This window comes from Pithys albifrons, chromosome 17 (genome assembly GCF_047495875.1).
Source record: "Pithys albifrons albifrons isolate INPA30051 chromosome 17, PitAlb_v1, whole genome shotgun sequence".
Classification (NCBI taxonomy): domain Eukaryota; kingdom Metazoa; phylum Chordata; class Aves; order Passeriformes; family Thamnophilidae; genus Pithys; species Pithys albifrons.
In genome coordinates this window covers 8558571-8584093 of record NC_092474.1, presented here as the reverse complement: position 1 = coordinate 8584093, position 25523 = coordinate 8558571, and the positions used below count along the sequence as shown (strand labels likewise).

The following is a 25523-nucleotide window of genomic DNA, read 5'->3' as shown; positions in this document are numbered from 1 at the left end:
TTATCCTTCCCAGCAGCCTTCTTTATGTAACGTGCTGTGGTAGATACTTGGTTTTCATTCACTGGGATGTACTGATGGATTTTGTTGAAACAGAGACCAGGAGTTCACACCTGCTGTATACCAGTGCCTGGCAGTACTGCTCCTTCTTGCAGCAGCTCAGGGTAGAAGCTGCAAACTGCTGGTGACCACGGTGCTGCCTTTGTCACCCAGATGAAACCTGCAGATTGTGTGGAACTGCTGCTTGCCCCTTGAGCCGGGCTGACCCTGGCTGACACCTAACAAAAATTACTTTAAATTCTCTCGTAGTTAAAATATTTTCTTTGTTCAGCAAGAAGGAACTCCCCTGTTCCTGTAATCTAGGGTCAAATCAGCCTCTTTCCAGGACATGGTGGAATAGCTCCTTCTCTTGCCTGCTGGCATCATGTTGTGCAGAACGGCTGGTGGGGAGGCAGCGTGGTGGGAACGCACTTTTGGGCAGTCAGCAGTGGGTTTGCTGTTCCAGCATGCCTCTGGTTCCGGGGTTTCGAAGTGTGCCTGTCACATCCTTATGCAATCCATGGAAGTGCTGTGTTGTGTAATGCTGTTGTGTAAGCAGGGCACGGGCGGGTGTTGGAGTTTCGGCACATGAACTGTGCTGTCATGCTCCCTGGGTTTCCACACCTGCAGCCTGGAGGGGATCTGTCCCAGGAGCTTTTCTGTGTCACAGGGACAGGTACCAGAGCCATTTCTCAGAAGGCACTGTTGGTGGATGGGTTGTCTTTAGGCTGGGGATGGTTGGCACTTGTGTTTGACTCCTTCTCCCATGTTTAGCTGCACCTTTCCTGAAGGGCCATCTCTGCAGGATGTGAAGCTGCTAGTGGCCGTGGACAGTAATGAGAGCAGCTTTGCAGGAGACTCTTTGTTCAGGCAGCTCTGTCTTGCTCCCTGCCTTCCTGCTCCAGCTGACATTACCATGGTGCTGTGCTACCTGTTACAAAGCTGTCTTGTGGAGGGATTGCCGGGTCTTCCACGGCACTGGCACCTCAAAGGGGTGCTGGAAACAAGTGCAGAGGAAAATGTATCCCCCTGCCTGGATCATGCTGTGGTGACAGCGGCACAGCCAGGAACATGGTGAACAGGCTCTGAATGTCAGCGCATTGTTCGTAGCGAGATACGTGTCATGTCGCATTAGCTCAGGCCGACAGCTACCGGTGGGAAAATATTTCTGTGAATTCCTTGGAGTGCCCCCACCTCCTGCAGGCAGGGACTTGTGCCTGGCGAGGCGGCAGCAGAGCTGTGCCCAGCCATACTGGGGGAGCAGTGAGACCATCTGGTGCCTGCATACGTAGAAAGTCACCCAAGTGTTGTCTCCAAAGGGCAAGCTGCCTTGTGTTGGGAGCACTCTCATGGAAAGAGTGTCTGGCTGTTCAGAAGACAAAGCTCAGTTTCGTTTCCTGGTAGCCTACACTCAGGGAAGAGGAGCTGGGGTTAGCATGGTTTATTTGGTGAAATCCCCCATGTTCAGACCTAAGGGAGCTGCTGGCAGTGCTGGGAGCTGAGGAAGCCCTCTTCTTCCTGCCCACAGGCTGTACAGGTCAGGACCTGGAAGTGGGCTGAGTGCTTCAGGAGCATTTAGAGCAGGACAGGGTGGTCCCTTGTGAGTGTGAGAAGCTGCTCAGCACTGAATGGCTTCAGAATGGTGCAAGGATGGAGCTGGAACAAGGCTGCTGCAGGGGAGGGATGAGACATGTGGGGGGACATTGGCTCACACATGAGGAGGGACTGATGGCAGCCTGAGGGCAGAGCCCCAGGTCTTCCCTGGACTGAGAGGCTCATTGGCAATGCCAGTATGGTCTCTTTCTAAGGGGCGAGACTCCACTTGCTCCCATCTGCAGAAACAGCTCTTCCTGCTCCCTGGGACTCCCTGTGCTCCTCACAGCTCCCTGGGTGCTCTTGGCTCCCAGCTCCCCTCTGCTTGGGCTGCCTCAGCCCTGCCCTTCCTGCTGGGCTGGGGACTCCAGTCTCCAGCACTACCTGCTCTCCTGACTTGCTTAGTCCAGCATCATCTTTTCCAATCCCCTCCCTCTTTATTCCAGTGTCAGAAAGGTGAGGAGATCAGATACTAATGCAGTATTTCTTTCCTTTTGTAAACTGAACCTAACAGATGAGGAATGTCAACACCGATTTGTTTTTCAAGTGTTTCTGCAGGATTATTTTCCTGTTAAAAGGGACAAGGAGGTGCAGAAATATTGGCCTTTAGTCAGAGATGTCATCTCATCTTTGCATAGGTGAACAGGCACGAGATGACAGAGCACATTTTTGTGGGAAACATGAAAAGTTGAGCCCAATTTAATAACTTTCTTAAAAACCAAAATAAGAACATGCTCCTTCTCTTTTCCTGGTCCTCAGTAATGAGAGACTGGAGAGAGGAAGAACCTGTTAGGCCACAGTGAAGTGTGTTTTTGCAGAACTGCTCTTGGTACCAAGGGGGTGGCTTGAGCAGGGTTATTCATCTGTAGCTTTTCCAAGTTCCTCTGCATCTTTTGACAGTGGAATCTTATGATGGTTTCAGCACAGGTAAGGTGCTCTGGTGTTGTGGCCGGCAGTGTGGACCATGTGGGGAAACTGTGCTCTTGGGACCTGACTGGTAGTTGCCCTGTGTCTGAGTGCTGCCAGCGCGGCTGCTGCTCCCACAGCCAAGCCCCTGCAGCTCCATGGAGGGCTTCTGTTCCTGATTACAAGTGCCTGCTGGATGCCCATCATGTGGCCTTCTGTGAGCCCAGGCTGTGACCCCTGGCCTGTGCCAGGGTTGGGAGCAGGAAGGGGCAGGGGTGGGCTGGGGGATGTGATCCTGCTCCTCAGCTGCCTCTGGCTTGTCAGCGTGCATCACTTGTCTTGGCACCAGAGAATTGAGAAGACACTGAATGCTCGCTTGGGTCTCTGGAGCTGATGTTTCCTGGCAGTTAAGGGGACTAATAACTAACTTGCCACTTGATGTAATTGTTAAGGTGTCACCTGTGCTGTTCAAACACTCTCCCTCCTGCTCTGCACAGACCCCAAGGTGCACTCCAGGAAGGGGAATGTTGTTGATCAGTGATGTTGAGTGCAGGATGGCATTGCATTGGCTTCAGCACACAAAGTGAAGCTTGAGTGTTGCATCATAATGTGGACCCAGCCCTGGGGTTGGTGTGGGACTGAGTCTGGGGTTTGTCATCTGGGCCAGCAGAGAGTCAGAGGCAGATCAGAGAGCCCAGGAGGGCTGGAGACATGGCTGGGTGCCAGTTCTCCAAGCCACATCTCCTTTGCTGGATTTATACTGGTTCATGTTGGTCACCCTCCCTGTGGTGAGGCAGCTCCAGGCAAGGTCTGCCCCTGGTCCCTGGGGTGGGAGTTCCTGAGCTGTGAGACCTGTGGGGAGGAGCCGGGTGGTTTCTGCTGTGGTCAGTGTGGTTTTCAGTGTGGTTTTCTGGCTGCAGCATAGGCAGGGCATGATGACCCTGGTCCTGCCAGTGTGACTCTGCCTTGGAGCTTCCCTTCACCCTGTGCTGTTTCCAGATGTTTTCTGTAGCTGTCAGATGTGGTGATTAAAACCAGACCCCAAATGCACTGGGGCTGGAGCTGTGCCGTAGCACAGGTGAGCTGTGGATGCATGTGACATCAATGACAATATTTTGCTCAGCACCCTCTCCTGTTCCTTTTGGACTGTCTGGCTGGCCAGTTTTACCTCAGTGTGGTTAAAGTAATGAAAAAAACCACACAGTTTTAAGAAGATTTCCCCAGTGACACTTCTGAACAGTCTGAATTTTGTCCCCTAGCAAAGCAATGCCAGGGAATAGCAGCCACATATTTTTATTTATTTATTTATTTTAAAAATAGGATGGTGATAATAACCTCATGTGGCAGGCATGTTCCAGAGCACCAAGGTAAAGGGTGCTCAGTGGAAACTTCCTCATTCCTCTCTTCTCCTCAGACCTCAAGCTCTGTGGTGCTGCAGCAGAGCCTCCAGTATGAGCAGAGCAGCTCTTCCAAGCCCAGTGGCTCTGTGCATTTGTACTGAGCTTGCAAGTAGTGACCCATTGGTCTGAAGTTTCCCTGCTTTTCCTCAGCCCACGTGATGTGTGTGTCAGGCAGGTGGTTAAGATGGATTTTTTCCCATCAGCTGTTAATACCTCACCATGAAGCCCACGATGTTTTCTGACAGCCTGGCTGAGGTGTTTCAGGAGTGCCCGTTTGTGCAGACTGGGGACAAACAGTTTCCTTTCATGCAAAAGTTGAAGGAAATGTAGCTTTGGAAAGGGAGCCGGGTTGAAGCTGAAGCAGAATGCTTCTTCTGCAGCCTTTTACTTAAAGATGTGCTCGTAATCAGACAATTTAGCTTTTCATAGGAAAAAAGCAACACTGGGAAAACAAGTGAACTTGAGACATGTGAACTGTTCCCTGTGGGGAGGTGTCAGTGGTGGGAGCAGAGTGGTGTGGAAGGGGAAGTCAGTGTGTTCTTTTGTCACAGCTCCAAGTCTAGAAATTCAGCAACTTTGAGAAAGCTGTATGTAGAGGAGCAATAAAAAGGCAACTGACTCATATGGAAACAACATCAGTGAAATAAATCCATGTGAAAACAAAGGGGGTAAGGCTTGAACTGCTGCAAAAAGAGTGTCTGGTGGGTGCGTTCAGTGCATTTACATCTGTGGTGGTGGAAATGCAGGTATTGAAATGCCCAGGATGAGTCTGGCCTTGTCCAGAAATGAGTTAGCAAAAGTACATAATGTATATCCACCTTCCTGTGAGTTCCAGCTTCGTTAACAGTGATATCATGCCTTACTTTTAACAGCTTTTGTGATCTCAGGGCAAAGTATTTTTAAAAAATTGAGATAATTCTTTTGTGTGAAAAAAACACCCTAAAAGCCCTGAAGTGACCTTTTACTCTAAGTGAAGGAGCAGGCAGGCTGATGGCTTTTTCAGATAGGAAGAGTCAGAGCAGCGAAGCCCATGCTGGCCAGCATTGCAACACAGAGTGCTGCCTTCAGCACACACTTGGCCTTATTGTCTCTGCTTGCATGGACTAGTTGATGGGAAATGAGGTATTTCCTCCTTGCAGCCTGCTCTGTTGGAGTGCTGGAGGCTGGATCCTGCCAGGCCCTGCACCACAGTGCAGCCTCACAACGCCAGCCTTTGGGGAAGTTCTCGTTGTGTGAGCAGGATCGACCTCTGCGCCAGGTGTCTGGGAGCTGGAACCCTCTGGGCTTGCTGGGCCATTGTAAGTTAAACATGTTCTGATTAGCCTGCACTGTAAATCCAGCATTTTAATTCTTTCCATATGTAAGATCCAGTCTAATAAGCCAAAGTTTAAGACCATGCAATCTATTTAGAATAACCATATGGATTAGGAGTTAGACTGTACTTTTCTGCTTCTTGTATTTACACTAATAGAGAGACAGTGGCTCATACATATGTAGCTTGTGCTGGTACCCATTTTTTCAAACTATGACACCAAATGGCTTGCATTAAAATATTTGAAAAGCAGAAAACTCTGAAAGTTTCTCTCTTGTGCAGGACACAGACACATCTGTGAAATGAGGTATCTCCAGGCAGCAACATTCCTGTCCCTCCCTGTAGGCTTATCAGTGAGGCTGGAGACCCTTGCATGGTGCTGGGCCAGCTCGAGCCCCCACAGCTGCACCTGCCGGGCCAGTGTAGACCCCCAGGGCATGAGGAGAGAGTAGCCTTTGGGGAAAGAAGGACCTGGCTGGATCTAGACCCCTCATGCAATGTCAGGAACTGGAGGAGCTTGTGGCTGTGGAGAGCCTGGGGCTCCCTATAGTTGGCTCAGCACATGGTGCTGACTGTGTGGTGTTGTCATCCTCCATTCTTGGGGTGGATTCCAGCTGAGGTTCACCCTGCTAATGTCCTCCCATGGGCTAGAGAGTGGTCTAGGGAGACGGGGGCAGCAGAGCTGGGAGCTGGGTGCTCATTTAGATACTGAGGTTATTGCATTCATCGAAGTAATTACTTTTACTGATCTTTTTCTGCCATTTCTTGGCTACTTTGGGCAGATCCCCAGTTTGTCTTTCTCAGTCTTTGTGTTCTTCTCTCTTTACATCACTATGGATTTGAAATATTATTTTAAAAGAAAACCAGCAGTGCTCTGCTTTCAAAGTTTTGTTCTTGTGCTCAAACTAGATGGATGTTCTTGTGAATGTCCCTCAGAAGAACGTCAAACAAGCCTCTCATGGTCACCTCTTCTGCTGGGAGGGGTTTATGGGAAGCCACAGGGCCCCCAGCCCCTGGCAGTGTCCAGCAGGCTCTGGAGTCTGTGTAACTTCCATGTCTTCATCTGCTGCTTGTTTCTTGTCAATGAAGTGATCGCCCTCCTTATGTCCCTGCAGCTGATGGGACAGGGACACTGTGATTGAGACTGCTGAGGAGGGTCTGGTGCATGTCCTCAAGGTGGGGACAGTCACTTTGCTTGCCGTTTATCACCTCTGCCTCTGTGTAGAATGGGGGTGCTCTGTGAGCAGCTGTGCAGGTGGGCAGTGCCTCCCTTTGGGCTCTCTGAAGTTCTCACTGAATTCAGGGTGAACAGAACCAGTCCCTGCTACAGTGGGTAAGTGCTGGGGCAGGGAGCAGTGTCCTCTGTCCTCATCTTGCAGCCCTCAACCTTCTGTGTGGGTCCAGTGACCAAATGTAGCCAAAAGCATCTCCCCGTTCCTTGAGGTGTTTCTTGTGGGATGTGTTTTGGCTGAGAGTGGGAGCCTGCATAGCTGGCTGTTCCCAGGGTACAGAAAGCATCCAGGACAGGATTATAAAGCAGTTGGCTTGTCATGGGAGCCAGAGTCGGACCTGGGTCTGTGTGAGCACTGGAAAGCCTTTCCGAGTGGGAGTTGTGCTCTGTCATCCGTCATTGGCTCAGACAGAGAGGAGGGAGTCAGTGTGAGACATGGCAACTTCTTCCTCTCTGTCTTCAATATTAATCTAAATGCTGAAACGCAGACTTTGTGGAATGCACTGGTGCTGTGGAGTGCACCAGTTTCTGATTCCATAAAGCATGGCAGTCTCCTCGCAGGTGTAGGTGAATTCTGCTGGTGCCGCTGCTGCTCCGAGGCCTTATTGAGGAACCGCTGGGCTGGGCTGGGCTGCCTGAGGTGAGCAGGGAGCCTGAGGAAACATTCCCAGTGTTGAGCTGCAAGTGGTTTATTGAAAGGAAAGGATCATATTACACTCAATTTTTGCTGAGTTTATTTTGTTTTTTATCAGATTACACCCAGGATAGCTCATCAATATTGTGATCCTGCTGACATGTAAGTGAGCCGCTGCATAATTCATGGCTGCTGCAGGGCTCCAGCACTGGGAGGCACATATTTAATTAGGCACCTCACCATTCCACTGTTCTGAGGAGCCCTGGGATCACACCCGTGGAGGTGGATGCTGCGTGGCCCTGCCTGTGCAGCTCCTTGCAGGAGCCATGATGGCACTGTCCCCGGTCTCAGCTCCTTGCAGGGACACTGTCTCATGGCATCGTGGGGCAGCACTTTCCTGCAGGGTCCTGGGGAGGGGAAATGTCCTGGCAGAGACGAGAGGTCCTCCCTCTCGGGTGTCTGTCAGCTGTAACGGTTAGCTCTCAGAATCCATGTTATCCATAGAAACACCCTGTCCTTTGTCAGCCTTTTCAAGTTCAGATTCCTGCTGCAGTGAAGTCTGGAGCTGAATTATGTGTTTATGGTAAAGTCTTCCTTAACAATTGAAAATTTCTCAGTCTGGTCAGACTCGTCTCCTTCATCTTGGGCTGCAGGACCAAGTTACTGGCTGGCCTTGCTGGCCCTCTCCAGACCACCCCAGCTCTCTGGGAGCATTATTGGACCGCTGCTTGTAACCTCCCTCCTGTGGCAAAGAGGATGCAGCGGGACAAGCACCCATCACAGGGGTTCAGTGATGGACCCTCCTGAACACTAGCCTCTTCTATGGCTGTATTCAAGGCAGAGATCTCTTTCCTCTCACAGTCTGCTTGAAAATGTATTTGGGATAGGGAGAATTCTTTTCCATTTTTGTGGTGCTTCCCTCCATTAATTTTCTGGTTGTAGTACATTACTCATGGATAATTAAGAGTGAGCTATTAATACAACAGTTAATATTCAAGTGCAGTGAAGAGGAGAGAACAATAAGTCAAGGAATCATATACTACAAGACATTTTGGTTCAGTGATGAAATTTTTTTGCTGGCTTTGGCTATCAGAGCATAGTGCTGTTTCCATTTAAGTATGGTCCTGAGAACTCCATTTATTGATAGAATACAAATAGGGCATTAAATCAAGAGAAGTGAATTTGAATTGCTGGTCATATATACAATTATAAATGGGATTGGCTACTTCTATCTAGTATCGTGTATCTTAAGTTAGGAGGAGAATTATGTTAGGGACTGCTAAAGAGAGCTTGGAGTGTCTTAAAATTAATGAGATTGAAGACTGTCTAGGAAAAAAAATAATGCTAAAATTCAGCTCTTGATTTAGGGATGAAAAGATGGCTTTAGAGAAGTTGTCATGCCTCGTCCAGATGGAGAAATGAGGGAAGGGTGAGCTGTGCACTGGCATCAAATAAACAGATCTCAGCCTTAAGTGCTCCTCCCTGCTCCACCGTCCTCATGTACTGGGATGGGTGGATGGATTGATCCCAGCTGCAGAGAGGAGAGGGGAGTGATCCCCGTGCCTGGCTGGTCCTGTCACCGTGTTTGTCACCCTCCTCCCTTCCCCGTCCTGGCTGGCTGCTCCCATCTGCACCACCCAGCCACGTGCTGGGAGAGTGCCCATTATGGTATTTCAGAGGGTCACTGGGAGCATTCTTCTATCTCCTAAAGGGCAAGGATTTGGGTGTCCTGTGTTTGCAGTGTGGTGCTTTCTGGGGCAGCTCCTCATAGGGCTGTGCTGGAGCATTACAGACCAGCCCAAACAGGCAACACCTTGCTTTCTTCTTGAACCATGGGTCTGCCTATGCTTTGGAGATGAGGAGGGAGGCTCTGGTCCATGACTGTGTCCATCTGAAAGACACAGTGGATGATGGCACACCTGGCCAGAGGGCTTGCCTGGGCTCCCAGCTGGAGCAGAGGCATGAGGGGTGGGCACAGAGGAGGTGAGATACCCCAGTGCCATGTGTCCTGGTTAGGTGGCCTTGGTGAGGCAGCAGGGGTATCAGCATGATAGTGGGAGGCAGCTCCACTGAGCAACCCTGGGAGCCCTCCAGAGATGAAGAGTGCAAACATGTCATGAGTCAAGCACATGTAAAGGTTGCCATTTACAAGCATGTAATTGCAAGGGTTCCCACACAGCTACCTCTGAGACAGTGCAGGACATTGTTATTTATATCCCTACATTCATCCCCTGCTCCAACCTGCATCTCTGCCCCCAGCAGTGCCACTGCATGCAGCTGGCAACTCCTCGGTACCTGGAGGGAGTCATGGTGGGCAGCTGCCCCTTCCCTTGGTGATGAGACGCTGCTGCCAGAGGAGAGGATTTGTCAGTCACTTGTGCACTGAGTTACCCTGTCTGGATTTTGCAAAAATTTTTGTCATGGGGCTTCCTTCAGCTATGCCAGACACACCTGATCACACACCTGATCACACACATGTGTGTGTGCACAAACACTTGTGTGAATACTTGTTCATTATTTTGTTGGATGAGCTGAATAATTGGCAGATGAGAAAGGGTTAAGTGTGGTACTGACCTTTCTTTGGGTGAGTAGTTTATAGTTAGTAACAATCCTGCTAACTTGTCTGTTTCTGTAAGTGGCTCTTTCTCCTAGGGCAGTCTCGGTGCTCTCCGAATCCTAAATACAAAGTCTCTAATTTCTGTAGAGAGAAAAACAGACCGACTGGGAAATGTAATTAAACATAAGCACTGTATTGATTCCCAATTAAGTAGCAACACAACAAATTATTAACTGGTATAACAACAATGTTGTCCAAGTGTTGACAGCATTTAGGTCCAAAGTTTTCCTGGGCCCGTATGTGCACACGTGTGTCATACAGACAGAGGCTGTTGTCAGAGAGGAGCCTGAAGCACAGCCACCCATGTGTGCATCCCTGGACATCAGCAACTGCTCAGCACTTGGCAAACAGCTGGGTCCAACCATGGCTGCTCCCTGGTGTCCCCCTTCCAGAGGAGCAGCAGCTGCAGCTGAGCAGGGCTCTGGGGACGCTGCTGTCCCAAGGCTGTCTGCCTGTGGGGCTCCACAGAGGTCCAGGCTGGTGTGCAGTGGGGACCAAAGGGTCAGCCAGGAAGAGGAGGTGTCCACCACCACTGGTTTTGCCCTGGGCTCACTTGGCTGTTCACTGGGAGGGGGACTGAACAAGTGCCCCTGACCCTGACATTACAATCCTCTCAGCTCACTGTGCCTCAGCAGTGCTGCACAGCCATGGCACCATTTGTGGCACATGTGTGCTGCCTCTGAGCAGCAGTGTGGCATTGTGTGTCTCCTGTCATGAACACTGGAGTGGAGTGCATGTGTATGTTCATAAGGTGTGTGTACACGAGGGGGGTGTGTAGATGAGGGAGGAGTGTGTGTGCATGGGTGTGCAAACCTGTGGCCGAGAGCAGGGACCTGGGCAAGGGGAAGGCTTCAGAAAACAGTTTCTTGCCAAAAGAGTCCTGACCTTTGCAGGGCTGGAACTCTCTGATGCAACAGGCTGAACCTTTCCAAGCTCCAGCTCCATCTTGAGATGCTTCAGGGCAAAACTGATGGCTGGGGCACTGGCCCCAGAGCTTACATCCAGTGCTTGCTGGGCATGGGGAGAGGGGGCTAACAGCACAGTGTGGGAGCCACAGTCTCTGTGGTTCTTGTGTATAGGCCAGTGGCTGTTGGCCAGTGCCTGTGGACATCCGCACCTATCATGAGGGCTGGGTGCTGCGGGGTGGGCAGCTGTGCTCTCCTGGGCCCTTCAGAGCACAGAAGAAGAGCTGGGGGCTCATGAGGGGGCTGAGCTGTGCAGTCTGAAGCACCAGCATGGTTTGGAGGGATGGGTGGAGGTATTCATTTTGACCAAACGTGAGAAAGTCAGCGTGCCCCTGCTGGGCACTCACACCCGGTCCATCAAACCCAAGCCTGAGTTCATTTGCAGCACGTCTGGTGCGCGGGTGGGAGCTGCCGTGCCCTGGGGACCTGTGCTGAGAGGGCTTCTTGCTGCCTGGCTCCCCGGTAAACCAGCATTAGTTACAGAGATGCTGTTGTTTCTGTGTCCTGTGGTGAATAAAATTAAACAACTCTTTATTTCTGAATGACAGCCCAGGGACTGCACTTCTGCTCTGGCTCGGTGTGAAGTGGCTTCATCCCAGCACAGCTCCTCTGGGGCCTGAAGCCCTCGATTCATTAGTTGTCAGGCTCGTAGGTGGATTCTGCATTAGGCCTTTAATTTAGTGTATTGCCATGGGCTACTGACCACATGACACTGCTCAAATGTGAGCAAATCTAACGAGGATCCAGGACTGCTCTTTAATTTGGTGAGAATAACAGAGTGAGCATGGGCCTGGAGAGTGTTAATCATGAAGGCAAACTGGCTGAAACCAGGTCAGCTGGTGCCAGTTCTCAGTGCAAGGCGGTGGAGAGAAGCACAGGAGGGGGGAGGAGGGCGCGCTGCCCGCCCTGGCACCCATAGGACGGGTAATCCCACTCCACTGGCCACAGCAGGCACCGTGGCCTCTACTGCTGCCTTTTTCCCTCCCTAGGACTGAGCACTGTGGCCCACAAACACCATAGGGGACTGGGGGGCCGCACTCAGGTTCCCAGCCCAGAGTGGCATCTGGGGGCTTGGTCATCCCCTTGTCTCTTTGGTGCTGTGGGAAGGGGCAGGTGCTGCTCTCTGGCTGTGACAACCCAGGGGTGCAGGTGTCCTTGTGGGAGCTGGTAGCAAAGGCCAGTCCCAGCTGTCACTCGTGTGCCCCTCAGTCTTGCACTGTGTCACTCAGCAGAAAGGCCCTGGAGTCACAGGCTCCTCGTGGGAGCAGCAGCGACAAGTCCCCATGGTTAGATTTGTTCTTTACAGTAACAAATCCACACTGCTTTCCTTCTGGCTGTTCTTGGCTGGGACCAGCTCTCCTCAGCACACATCATACTGATTTACCACGTTATCCTGGAGCGGTGCCTGAGCTTGGCTGGCTTGTTTAAACCATCCTTTTGGGAGGAGTGGGCTTTGGGACAGGGGCACAGGAACTCTCTGCAGTAATTCCTGTTGACTGCAATGACCAGTGAGGCAGAACTGATCAACTGCAGGCTTCCCTGCTGCTGAGCTCTGCCAGCAAAGTGCTTACATCTGCTTTTACACTAATGGGAACTTTATGGACTGGTGTGTCCCCACCAGCAGCAAATTCCAACAAGGTCAGAATCCAGAAACTTGCCACTTGACACCGTCCGTGAAGCTCTGAGCCAGCCGGAGGCTGCACTGAGGACCTTCTGGGGCAGCAGATCTAACGCCATCACCTGCAACTGATAGCCTGGTGACCCCCTAAATGCTGCTGCTGCCACTCTGCTCCCCAGTGGCATGGCCCCCTCCATGCTGGGCCACACTGCCAGAGGAGCTGCATAGATGGGCACCGGGTGGAGCGAGGCACTGAACACTCAGCACACAGGGAGCTGCGATGGCTGGCAGAGCAGGCTGTTCTCTCTGCACACCCAGAAGGTCATAATATGGCAGTACTGGCTCTTGCTGCCTGCTCCTGGAGCAAGGCTGTGCTGCTGCTGGGTGCTGGGTGAGCAGCATGGCACAGGCAGCCGCCGGCCCAGAACCTGCTGTGCACAGGGAGCACAGGTGCTGTGTTGTGAGCACCCCAGGTACTGAAACCATGAAATCAATCCTTTGGGGCCTGTATTTCCTGAACTTAATGAATGACCATTATTACACATTAATGTTTATTAAGGTGATTAATAGCTTAGTTTGCATGGAAGAGAGTTTGTAGAAACATAACTTGCTTCTTCACAGGAGTTACTGTTCAGTCAGTCCGGGCAAGCCTTGCTGACTTGCGGCTGCTCTGGCAGCCTGAGTGTGAAGGATTATGGATGCTCTCCAATTAACTGTCTCTTTTCTAATCTAGCATTGCAGGGCCCTAATTGGTTTGACTTTGAGTAAGGAGAAGATGGTTTCCCTACAATGTCCCATGGCTGTGGTCTGTGCAGCTGCTGGCCCCAGGCAGGGGTCCCCGGGCTCCCCAGTGATGGTGCATTCACCCACTGTTGCATGTCCCATACTGCTCTCCTGAGATGTTGGTCAGGTTTTGTGTACTGCAGTTGTTGTTGGAGCCACCTTCTTGTCGCTCCTCTCCTGAACAAGGACCAGCCAGTAATGAAGGGGCTCCTGCAGCCTGGCCCATGGGGCATCTGCTGGTATTCACCATGTGCTGGCTGCTGTGGGGTGGCTAGCAAGGTGGGACCATCTCTTCTGAATGTGGTGCCTCTTCTTCCTTCACTTTGCTCAAAGCTCTGTCTGGTTTTAGCTCCCTGGAGAAAGCCTGCACCATCCTCTGGGTGCCCTGTGGCACAGGGAAGGCCCAGAGGAGTGATGGCAGGTGGCTGTCAAGGCATTGCCCCAGTTCCCAGGCACAGGGGCTGCCCTTGTCCTGTGCTGGGCACAGCTTGGGTACACAGACCACCCCTGGCCACAGAAGGCACAGCTCCGCCTCCTCACTGCTGAGTGTGACTGCCATGTGGCAGCCCGGGAGAGTGGGCTCGGGTCCCTGCCTGGTGCTGGGGGCTGGGTGCTGGTGGCAGTGCCCGGAGAGGCCGAAAGCTGCTGTGCCAGCCCCGCTCCCCGGCACCTCCTGCTGCTGCCGCGGTTTGCAGTGGTTTGTTAACGGAAAGGCAATTTCAGAGCAGGCAGCAGTGAATAAATTCTGTTTTTCTCAAGCATTTAGTGTTGCTTTCAGTTTGCTTTGATGATGTCTTCTCACAACTAGTGTAAACAGACTTCGCAACGGGGAGCACTCACATGTGTACTAGAAGCTGCACATGAAAGACAGAGGCATCTTGAAAGCCATAATAACGCTCTGAGTGCCAGTTAAAGGATTTGTCACTAAGAGCACTTTACAGATAGAAAGAACTTATTAACTAGTGTGACTAACAGCTTGCAAGGTTTAATTGATGTGTGTTTGTTGTCCTTTTATATCTCTCCCCCTCGTCTTCCTCTTGGCATGGATTCCAGCAGTTGCTGGTGCAAGAGCAGCAGCCTCTAAGCTGCCTGAATAGATACCAGGAATAAAAGGGAGGCCAAACCCTGCCCTGAGTGCCCCCGGGTCTGGGGCTGCAGTGGGTGTGGGAGCTTGGCCCCAACATCCCGAGTCCCCCTAGGAACTGGGGCTGTGCCTATTTGCTTGCTCTGGGTTCTGTTATTCCTCCCTAAGTGACGCAGAGTTTTTGAAGATAAAGCTTTTCAATGCATGAATAGGATGGATAATGAATGTTTCTGCCAGACAAACTGTTCGTTGCAAGATTGATTGACTATTAAGGTCATAACGCAGCAGCCACCCACACGAAGCAAACAGGCTAATGTTAGACTCCAGGTTAAGCCGAGAGTTGGTCAGCTGTCCACGGGCACAGTGGGGGCTTCCAGTCATCTGTCAACAAGTGATTGATTGATGTGGACACCTTCCAATCTTATTCTGATGATTCTCAGCAGCTTGCCTGCCTGGTGGCCATTTTTCAGGATTTGGCAGCTCTCAGACCTCCAGGACTCCAAGTGATGACTGCATGGGGGTTAACCCTTTCCTTTGCTCGCAGACTCCTTTGTTGTGGGCAACGACGGCAGCCGATGGGGGAAGGATTGTGTTTGTGAGCCCGAGTTATGGAATACACCAGGAAACTCCCTGAGTAAGAGTGATGCTTTGACTTTCAGCTCATTCTAAGTGAGCTGTCCCGAGTGAAGCTGTGAATGGAGATCTGCAGGGAACCGTCTAGAGAAGGGCAGGTGCAGCTCTGTAACCCACTTCCTCACCCTGCTATCCTTCGAGGGCACTTTAACCAGGTAAACGGTGTGCATCACAGCCCCAGCAGCAGCAAGGCAAATCCTAACAGCTCAGGCAGGAGCAAGGTTGGTATTCAGAGGGAAAAAAATAGGGATTGGGGTGTACTTGTTCGGGTGTGAGAGACAATGATTTAAGAGAGCTCTGCTGGTCTTAAGGATCTCTCCTGGTTCAGTGCTTTGAACTGACCAGCAGAAGTGTGTTGCCTTGAATGCTTGCTTTATGTGCACATGAAGATGACTTCAATATATCTCTCTGTAGTGTTTTATGTACATTATAATTGGTGTGTGCCCACACACACATGCTGGTTGGAAAGTGAAGTTACACATGGTGTGTAGTGCACATTTGCCATCTCTAAACAGCGTCGAGGATTCTTTGGTTGCAGTGTGTGACCTTGGGTGTTTCCTTGTCCATTTTTTCAGCAGTTTTAGTTTAACTGTGTTGGAGAGCTCTGATGCCTGACTTTACCTTCCCATACACTTTCCATCTGTGGTTTTAGCATTCCTAAAAGCCTGCTGTAGGGAAACGTCAAGAGCCTCTTCTCTGTGAGTCGGATCTTTATGTAACTCAAGTGCATCATTGAGTTTTGATGGTGCGCTCTGGCAGAGCTGGCACAGAGCTGTTGATGGCGACAGGAGAGCTGTGCTCATCTGCTCTGAGTACTGCTCTGTTGTTGTGCACACTGAGGATCCCAGCATGGCCTGGGGGTTGGTCCCCACCCCCTGCAAGGGGCTATGGTCAGATATTTTTCTCATGGAAAAATGCCCAGGGCTGCATAACATCAGTCTCTCCCAGCCAAGGAGGGATGGGGTCTGAGCCAGAAGGAGCTGGGAGCTGGGCTTCCATACCTGTTGCTGACTTCTGCTAATCCCGTCTTCTCTCCATCCCTTGCAGACGGTGATTCCTGCTCTGATGGTGCCCCCATACAGCATCACACCTGCCCTGCTGCTGACTGTCTCCTGGATGCCAAGGACCATCTCTCACTGCCAGGCTGGGCAGTGTCCAGCTCAGAGCTGCTGCCCTGGGCAGGCTCTCTGGCAGTGGCGCTGACCTGCACCTAAAGGAGTGCCATGGCCAGTGCCTGCTACATCTGGTACAAGCTTCAGCTGGCCTCTGCCCACAGGCAGGTGCACCACGGTCATGCTGGTGGAGAGGCTTTTCCCAGGCCAGCATCAGCCCCTTGACCAGAGAAAGTAGGCCTGTGCTGTGGAGGGAACAAATGACCTGTGCTCCCATAAACTGAAACAGGGAACTGAAATGCCATGTGCCCTGTGCAGAGTTTTTTCCAGGCACAGCAGAGCCTTGTGCAGGGTTTCAGCCCTCTTGTCCAGAGATCTGAGGGCTGTTAGTCTGAGGGCATGAAAGAGCAAGAATTTGTCTCCAGGGGCTTTTGTACCAGCACTGTGGCCTTCTCTTCCTCATGCACTCCACACTCATGCTTATGTGTTTATTTCCTGTTTAGCAGGGCAGAAGGGCATGTGTGGCCTCTGACAGTGAGAAGATGACTTCACAAAAAGCAAGTAGTTAGTTCTATCCAAGGAGTGGTATCACTAATTGCTTATCTTCCCTCAAGCATCCTTCCCTCCTAGGCCTTGGCCAAAAGGCACTACCACTGGGTGCAGCACAAGGTCTGGGCATTTTCAGTAAAAGCTCTCTGCCATCATTGGTCTTAATATGTGTGGGCAGATGCAAAATGCTCTGGGACTGCCACAAAGTGCAGAAGGCGATGAATGCATTCCCATTTCAGCTTCTATAGTGCAGGAAGTGGCTTATTTGGGCTTGGTCATGCCATGGAGCAGTGGTAGGGTTGGGAGAGCTCGGCAGGTCATTCATCCCTAGCAGCCTGTGTCCTCTGGACGTTGAGCATCAGCCAAGCAGCGATGCTGCTGAGTGCTTTTCTGCTGAGTGCAGGTGGTGAAGAGTTGAAAGGCACCAGCTCTGCTTGCTGACAGCTCCCGCTCAGCAGAATGTGTGGGATTTCCCTGAAGCAGCCCCAGATGGACCTGGAGCAGTGCAGGTGGTGCTAACCCTGGGGCACATAGAGCAAGCCTTCCCTGTGCTTGGGGAGGGGGCACCGGGGTGTCTCCTGCAGCTGGTTATGTAGAAGAGAGAGACTGTTATTTCTCCCTGACTGATCTCTAAGGTGGCACTGTGGTCATTAAGGTAGTTTTGTGTATTGGAGAGTCACTCTGAGGGGGCTGCACTCAAGACTAGTCTCCCCCTGGGCTTCCTGCTGCCCAAAGTGCAGGCCCCAGGCAGAGCCTGAGCAGAGGACATGGAGCCTTGGAGCTGGCAGCTGTGTGGATGGGCAGGGACTGGGAGCGAGCAGTCTGGCCACGCTGCCTACTCTGCCAGCAGCCACAGCCCTGGTGTCCCCGTGGTGTGAGCCCAGCCAGCGTGGCCTCGGGGCTTCTCCTGAGGCAGCGCGGGTATAATAACACTGATGAAAAGCTGATTAATCCTTGTGAGCGAGCCGCAATAGCTTCCCTCTAGAACTGAAGAGATTACCACTGATTTGTCATCCTGATTGTTTCAAAGAGACGTGCAATTAGTTGCTCTAATTTAGCTTTGCTGCTCACGGAGCGGCGTGACAAGGGCGCAGTAATCAGTGGGGCTGCGATGGCAGAACTGGTGCTGCAGCTGTGCCGGCACCATTTCGTGTGCCCACGGTGCCACCAAAATGGTGGAGCATCACGTGCTCCTGTTCAGGGGGCCAAGTCCCCTCGGTGCTGTGTGGCACTGGGGCAGTGGGGAAGGCCTGGCACTGGCACTGCTCCGAGCTGTACTGATGGAGATGGGGCTCAGGGGTCCTGTGCTGTGCCAGATCAGGGCTCTCACAGGTGCTGGTTGTCCAGGAGACCCTTGGGAAGACACAGAGAGAGCAGAGAGTGTTGGCCTGAGACCTCCATGGTGGGATGGGCTGCCTAGGATGTGGGCATGATGTTACACTTAGTGTCATTATAAAAAAGGAAAGTTCTAAGGAAATCTTGTTGTTGTCTTCTTCTGCTCCCTCAGGTTATTGTCCCTCTTTGCCAGGTACAACAAAACCAGTCTCAGGTACAGGAGAGGCCTGGTATTTGCTTGAGGCCAGCCCCTTCTAAGGATTGTCTTTGCTTAGGAAAAGGTGCAAAGCTCCACAGAAAATGAGAAGCATGTGGTGCAGCCCCCCAGCTCGCTGTGTTGGGTCAGCAGCCAACCCCCTCTGGGCAGAGAGGAGGGAACACATGGGATTTCAAAATGTGCCCATTTTCAGTGAAACCAATCACTTAAAAATTCAATTCAAAATGAAGAAAATAAAAATGCTTTAAAAACAAAACCTGCCTGTGGCTATTTCTTGGTTGAAGCTGTCTCTTTTTTTCCTTTTTTTTTTTTCTGGGAAGGCATTTTGTTTCTGGAGTGAGCTGGCCATGCTTTCTGGGGAGAGCCTTTGGAGAGCCTTTGAGGGGCTTGGACCAGCACTGGTGCTGGCCACCAGCAGCCCGTGCCCCTCGGCCCCCAGCCAAGGGCTGCACAGCTGCTCAGCTTATGTTCGCAGCCACAGCACGGCATGACCCGTGTCACTGCAAGGTCGTGCTTCTCCCTGGCTGTGCAGCCCCAGCCCTTCCAGCTCGGCTGTCAGCTGTTGTCTCTCACTGGGCAAGAGCCCAGCACCTCATGACATCAGGGCACCAAGAGACCCTCTGCTGGCCAGGGGACCCCGCACATTGTGTATATGCTGGGACCGTGCTCTGGCGCTGCCCTGGGGCTGACTGAGGCTGGAGAGATGCTGGCACTGCCCCTGCACTGCTCACCCACCCAGGCAGCTCAGCTCTGCTCCCTGAGCTCAGAACAGCACAGGGCTAGAGCTGTGCCCCCAGTCCTTGCTGTCCTCACCCACAGGCACAGCCCGGTGGCAGGTCCCCAGCACGGGTGGCAGCCACCTCGCTGCGCTGGTGACAGTTGATCCAAAGGGCAGCTGAGGTCTTGGTGGTGCCAGGGGGGCTGGGCTGGACAAGTGCCCTCAGCCCAGACACGTTCCCCTTGCCTTTCCTGGATCGGGTCAAGGTTGGCCTCTGTGAACTGGCTGAGGGATGGTCTGGCACAGGGAGCACCCACAGGACATTTGTGAGTGTTCCTGCTCCTCTCAGCTAAATATAAGCCCCAGTGGGGAGCCTACCTCTCACTAGTTTTATGTTTCTTGTCCCTGCGCTTCCTAAACCTGGCAGCAGGCCCAGTTGTCTCCAAGTCTAAGATGAAAATACCCTTGCAAATCCCACTCATAAAAATACCTGCTGTATTCCCAAAACATGCCTGAGATAGCTTCCAGAGAGGATGGGGAGCTAAAATAAGATGCATGAGCTCAGAGCCCCATTTTCCACTGGCCCCGCAGTTCCCATTGCCGCAGGACACTGTGCCATGGACTGAAATGGAAGTGCTGCTGCATGGGGTGGCCTTGGGCTGGACAAGCTGCAGCTCTCCCCCAAACAGGCGCTGCTACAGCAATCCCTGTGCTCCTGGGGACAACCTCTCAGCTGGTGGCACCACCTGGACAGTGCCCTGACCAGCAGCACTGGCCTCAGCAGAGGAAACCCGGGTGAGAGCAGGGTATAGGGCACTGGGGTATGTTTGATCCCCAGACTGGCACTGTGAGGGGTGGCAGGAGGCTGCTGTCCCCAGGGAGGCTCATGTGGCTGGGCCACACTGGCAGTGGCACCTGCCCTTGGGATGCAGGCACTGTGCTGTGGCCTGCAGCCTCCCCATGTCACCCCTCAGCCACCCTCAGCATCAGGAGCTGTTGTCCTGCTGAAAGGCACAAGCTGGCAGTGTGGGCACAGCAGCTGGGGACAGGGAGGAAAGTGAGCCTCATTCTGCCTCTGGACAGTTCCCAGGCAAAGGGACAAGCTCCTGGGGAGGTGGCATGAGCTGCCTATTGGTGACTGGCTCCCAGCAGAGGCACAGTCCATGGAGCAGGGCATCAGGAATCCTGAGAACCAAAATCTCAGCCTTGTCCTCTTCGGAAACACTCTGCTGCAGTCTGCAAATGTATCTCAGATCTTCTCACAATCACACATCTCTTTTTTTTAACAACCCACCACTTCTATTTAGATGCCAAAACGTTTCCTGGATCGGGCACAGATGTCCCCATAGTCACGCCCTGCCACTGTCTTTGCGTGGCTGCTCTGAGCACCCCAAGGTGGGGGCAGATGCACCCACAGGTTTCCCGCAGCTGTAGGCAGGGATGTGGCAGCCCTGAGCTCCTTGGCAGGGAGAGTGTCTGCCTGCCCAAAGCAGGGGCCAGCAGTACAGGCAGGCACTGGCTGCTCCAGGCACCCCAGCTGGGACGGTCACAGGGCACAGAACTCTCAGCAGACTGCTGTGCTGCTCCCAAGATCTTGGAGGGATTTTTTTCCCCCAAGACCAATGACATCACAGCCCCAAGCTCAGTACAGATGAAACCCCTTTTGAGCACAGCAGGACCCCCCATGTGACAGGGCTCTGCAGGCCAAACACCTCTGGGATAGGTTATTGCTGGGGGATGGTCTGAGCTGAGCTTTGTGTGGGAGGGCAAAGCTGTCCCCCCTCTTCAGACAATTACATCCCAAATCTCATTTACTGTGGAGCTGAGTGGAAATTCTCAAAAGTTCCCCACTCACTTGCATTGCCTTATATGTCAGCAAGTGCTACTTAATGATCTGTGAATGGAGGGAATGCTGGGAGTGGGACGGACCTCGTGTAAAATATCCATCCAGAGTCTATAAATAATGCAGCCTCTTTATGCTGTGCACAGTTTGGAGCTTCATGGGAGGAGCATCTCCCTGCTATGACTGGAAGAGCCTGTAAGTGATTTGGGAATGAAACAAAGGCGATGAAATACAAAGAGAGGGATCATTCAGTTTCAGAAATGTCCTGCAAATGTGCCTCAGCCACTTCTGCCATCTCCTGCACTGCCACCCACCCCGTGGGCAGTGCCCACAGGCTGTGCCACATGCACCAGGACATGGTCCTCGACACTGACCCTGCACTGGCCAAGGGAACACCTGGCAGCAGGGTCCCTGCCTGCTTTTGGGGCTCTGTCTCGTTGGTCACTGTGATGGACTCGGGTCTGCCGGGCATGGCATGGTCTCACTGGCGCTGGTGGCAGTGTCCCAGTGCATGGCAGCTGCCCTGGCCCCTGCTCAGGAGCTGTCCCACTGTTGACACAGCAAGTGCTCCCAGACCTTGGCTGCCTCTGCGGTGCCGGGTTTATGGCTCACTGCCTTTTCCTGCTAAGGAGAAGACCTGGCAATGGGGAAATAAAGGAGGATTTCTGTTAGAGGGGTTCTCTGGTCACTTTTCTAGGGCAATATGTGGGTTTCCCTGTGTGTTTGGAAATGCCAGACAGTGCTGGCTGCATCAGCACTGTCACAGTGTGGGCATTCAGCAGCCTGTGCTGGGCACATGAAGGTTGTCTGCTCAGAGACAGGCTCACAGCCACGGAAAGCCCTGGCCATGACACAGACTCGTGGGCAGATGGACAGTCCCTTTCCCGGGTGCGTTTTCCCTGCCCATGAGGACAGTCCTCCCCTGCCAGTGCCACGGCCAGTGTGGGGCGGCTTCCTGGGCATGGACGGTTCGCTCTGCTGGGGGAGGAAAGGTTACATGAATTTGATTAACTAAATGATACGTTTCTGTCATAAATATTCTGTCATTGCTCTGCATGCCTTGTGAAATTTGCTGTGCCAGCACTCACAATGGCACTTGTGTGATTAATAATGGCAAAGCAGGAATGAGCCGGTGCTGCACCAGTGTGGCACTGATCAGGGCACGTGGAGCCAAGCCCCAGTGTGGCCCTGGTGTTATCTGCAGCAGAGCAGGTGGAGCAGCCCCAGCGCAGGGCTCATGGCCGGGGCTGTGCCTGGCTTTTATTTTTAACACCCTGCTCCCAGGCGGTGACAAGCCTTCGCTAAGTGAGGTAATAGCCAATTGATTTTGTTCCGTTTTGCAGTGGGCAGTAATAAATCACACGGCTTGTCAGGGGGTGTTTCATGTTTTCAGTGAGAGTGTGCCAGCAATTAACCATCAGAAAGCTCTTGTGGCTCCGCTCTTGAAGACGTGGTTGAAGTCTGAAGCTCAGGAATGCGGGGCCCTCCACCACCAACACAGAGCAGCCGCAGTGGAGATTTACAGGGGGGTGTATTTCCAGGCTCCAAAGTGGACAGAGCAGGAATTGATTGATGAGTGGGAGAACAGCCATTCATGGGCACGGTCACCCATGAGGGGACACAAGGAGAGTGGAACTGTGGAATGTCCACATCCCTGTCCCCACTGTGCCTGGGGCCCCCCAACATCAGAGCCAGCAAAGGTGTGTGGCCCATCCAGCTGCCCACTCCACAGCCATGCTGGCAGCAAGGTACTGGGATGAGGACCGGGTGAGATGGAGCTACTTGGCATTTTCTGGCCTTTGCTATAAGCTGCTGTCCTGGACTGCCTGTGCCAGGGTGCAAGGAGGCACGTGGCAGCCACTCCTCCATCCAGCCCCCCTCAGTGGGATGCAGGGTGTCGCTTGGTTCAGCTTGTCTTGGTTCAGTACTCCTTGCACTGTAGCCCAGCAGTGCCACTGGGGCTGGGTTCCTGCAAACCTTGCCAGGCTGTTGGGGTTCAGGGGACTGAGGTACACACAGATGACAGGCTGTGGGGTCAGCCCAGTCTCTCCAGCCTGCTCCATCCCTCTGGGATGATGATTCCCAGATGGTAATCGCTCCACTTTTATTTCCTGTAACCTTTGTTACTCTGGGAAGGCAGAGGCAAAGACAGAGCTAGAGGCCAGGATGAGGGATGTGGCAGGAGGGTCGGGACCCTGGGGAATAATGCTGGTTTCAAAGCAAGGCCTTTCACAGAGGCATTTGCATTTGGAAATAGGGAGCGCCTGCTTTGCATGCAGAGCTGGAGGCCTCAGTCCTGGGAGGAACCAACAGGATCAAGTGGCCAATTGATCCCTGATTGGAATCAGAAAATTATCCGTGGGGATATGTCTCCCCTGCTCTGTGCTGAGGTGTCTGTGGCAAAAGAACCTCCTTCAGCTGCAGGCCCAGTTGCTGTGGCCACGCTGGGCTGTGCCGTTCCTGTTGCAGCACTGTGGATGAAATGTCCAGGGGCACAGGAGAAGGGGGTGGGCACTGCTGGCCCCCAGCCACTGTGTCACTCCCAGTTAGATCAGAGCAGCAGAGCTGCCTCCTCCCAGGGCCACACTCTCCCCGCTCCCTAGGACGCTGCTGGAGGCAACCAATGCAGCTTCAGTGTCTGTCTTAGAGAGCTGATAAACACGAAAGCTCTGGAATGGGTGAGGTGGGCACACATGGGCTCTGCTGCTGCTGCCCAAGGAGCATTAGATGACCTCTGTCCTGCACCCAGCACAACCTGCATATATGTGTGTGTTTGTGATGGCTGGAGAATACCCTTGGGATGGCTCGTATGTGGCAGGAAGGGCTGTGCCACCTGTACCTTCCTCCCTGGAACCTGACTGCCTAGTAAGACCAGTTCCCCATTGGCACCACTTTTTAAAAGCCTGTGACTCCACTGGGGGTGCTGGTGGTGGCACCAAGGCACCAGCAGCCCACTGTGTGTGCCCAGGCATGTATAGGAAAGGGGTTGGATGTTTTCTTGTAAATCCAGCTGGGATTTCATGCGTTTGTTATGCATTAAAATTCCAGATTTGATATTTCTGTCATGGAGCTTTGGCCAGCAAAAGCCATGGAGGAATCCCAGTGAGTGCAGGCTGGTGCCATCATGTGCTTGCTCCTGCCTGAGCTAGGCTCATCTCACGTGTGCAGGGAGTTCATCTGACTTCCCTGGGGTTACCCCATTAGCACGAGGCTCCTCACCCTGACTGTGGGGCCCCCAGTGCAGTGGGGTCCCACTGTAAGCTGATGAGGAGGACCTACCCTGCAGCTGCCGTGTGTGAGGTACGTGTGGACACAAGGACAGTTATTTTTATGCTTCCTCCATGGGAGGCAGGAATGGATGGAAAGGCAGTGCTTCCTCCCCTCAGGCCTCCAACATTTTTGTGATTTCATGGGAACTGCTAGGACAGGAGTGCAAGTTTCCTGCAGTGCTGGGCAGAGGAGCACAGTTCATGGGCTGTGGCAGAGAGCAGGTTATGGGGTGTGCAAGGAACTCAGCTCTGCTCCCAGGGAGGAACCTGCCTCTGTGGGGGAAAACCTGGCTCATCTGCATCCCAATTCTCATTTTGTTTTTCATCCTTGCTTTTATTTTCCAACATCCCAAGTGACTCCTTTGTTATGTGATTAATATGCCTTGTGAATTATAGCCTGGAGTGTGATGTGTTGCTGGGAGCTGCATGGGAGCCTGAGGCAGGTGATGCTCCATCTCCAGCTCCCACAGACCTCTCTCTTGCAGACTTCAGGGTGGAAAAAAATTCTGTCTCCACTTGGACGCTATTTATTGCCACAGTGTGAGACTGATTAGGGGTGACACAGCTCACACGAGTCCAGGTAATGCTTCATATGGAAGCAAGTGACCCAGAAACATCCTGGAAAAGTGCAGCCAAGGAAATAGCCCCTTGGAGTCAGTCGGCGTGTTTGCAGACCCTGTCTCCCACGTCTTGGTGCCCACTGTGATTGGAATGGAGGATTGCCTCCTGGCAGCCTGGGCTCTGGCAGCCTCAGCAGCTCTCAAGTCTGGGCATGGGTGGGCTCATGGAGCAGAGCTGTTGAAAAGTCTGAAGCTGGCACTGTTGTTTAGCTGTACCACGAATACCTAAATGATGGTGCTGCACAACAGTCCTGGTTTTTCTCTGCCTTGGTGATAGGACTCCTGCCTGTGACCTTGGCTGTCAGAAAAAGGTTGGTGTCAGTGGGGCTGGGGGCATGGTGGGGTGCCAGGGCTGTTGTCTCAGCACACTTGGCCTGTTCAGCCCCAGCACTGTGGTAACCCATGCTTTAACTCACACCCTGTAGTGTGCCAGAGGTGCCAGCTGAGGAGCTAGCACAGGAGCAGGAGGTACCTGCAAACACACACTGTGGGCAGGAGGCTCCCTGGGTGCAGTTCCACAGAAAGAGGGAACTGCAGTGCTTGGCCCAAAGAGTTGAGTACAAACTTCTCTACTTGGAACCGAGAGAGGTTCAGTTCCTTTTCACCACGGCTGTCACCTGATTTTGTTCAGACAAAACGTGCCCATCTCCTGTGGAGCATGGGGAATCTCAGGGTTTGTTCCCACCATGAGGGCCAACCAGGGGCTATTTTGGACATTTACATTTCCCAGTGGAAGATGTTCATATATAACTAAAGTCAGGACTGGCTTTCCATAGGCAGTGTGTACTGGCTGTGGTGGCACTGGGCTCAGCAATCAGTACTGTGTAATAAACAGTGTATTTTTCACAAATGGAGCAAAACTGCAGGGCTGGGCAGCACCTGTCCACAACCACTGCATCATGTGTGAGACCACATACGTGTTCTGATCATCCATGCGTTGCAGCTATTGAGCTGACTGATGGGCTTCTGACAGCCTCCAGAAACAGGGTGTGAGAGCCAGCGTGGCTTCTGGTCCATGGACCCCAGAACAAGTGGTGAGAGATGGGAC

The 25523-nt window shown here is 52.6% G+C and overlaps 1 protein-coding gene across 1 annotated transcript in view; it reads left to right on the top strand.

Annotated features, from left to right (window-relative positions):
• The window catches only part of MN1 (MN1 proto-oncogene, transcriptional regulator), an 85349-nt gene extending 69078 nt beyond the window's left edge, over positions 1 to 16271 (top strand). The window contains exon 2 of the mRNA XM_071572045.1: positions 15860 to 16271. Within this exon, the coding sequence (XP_071428146.1) occupies positions 15860 to 16026 (167 nt within the window). The 3' untranslated portion in view covers positions 16027 to 16271. The remainder of the gene's footprint in view (positions 1 to 15859) is intronic.
• The last annotated feature ends 9252 nt before the right edge of the window (positions 16272 to 25523 follow it).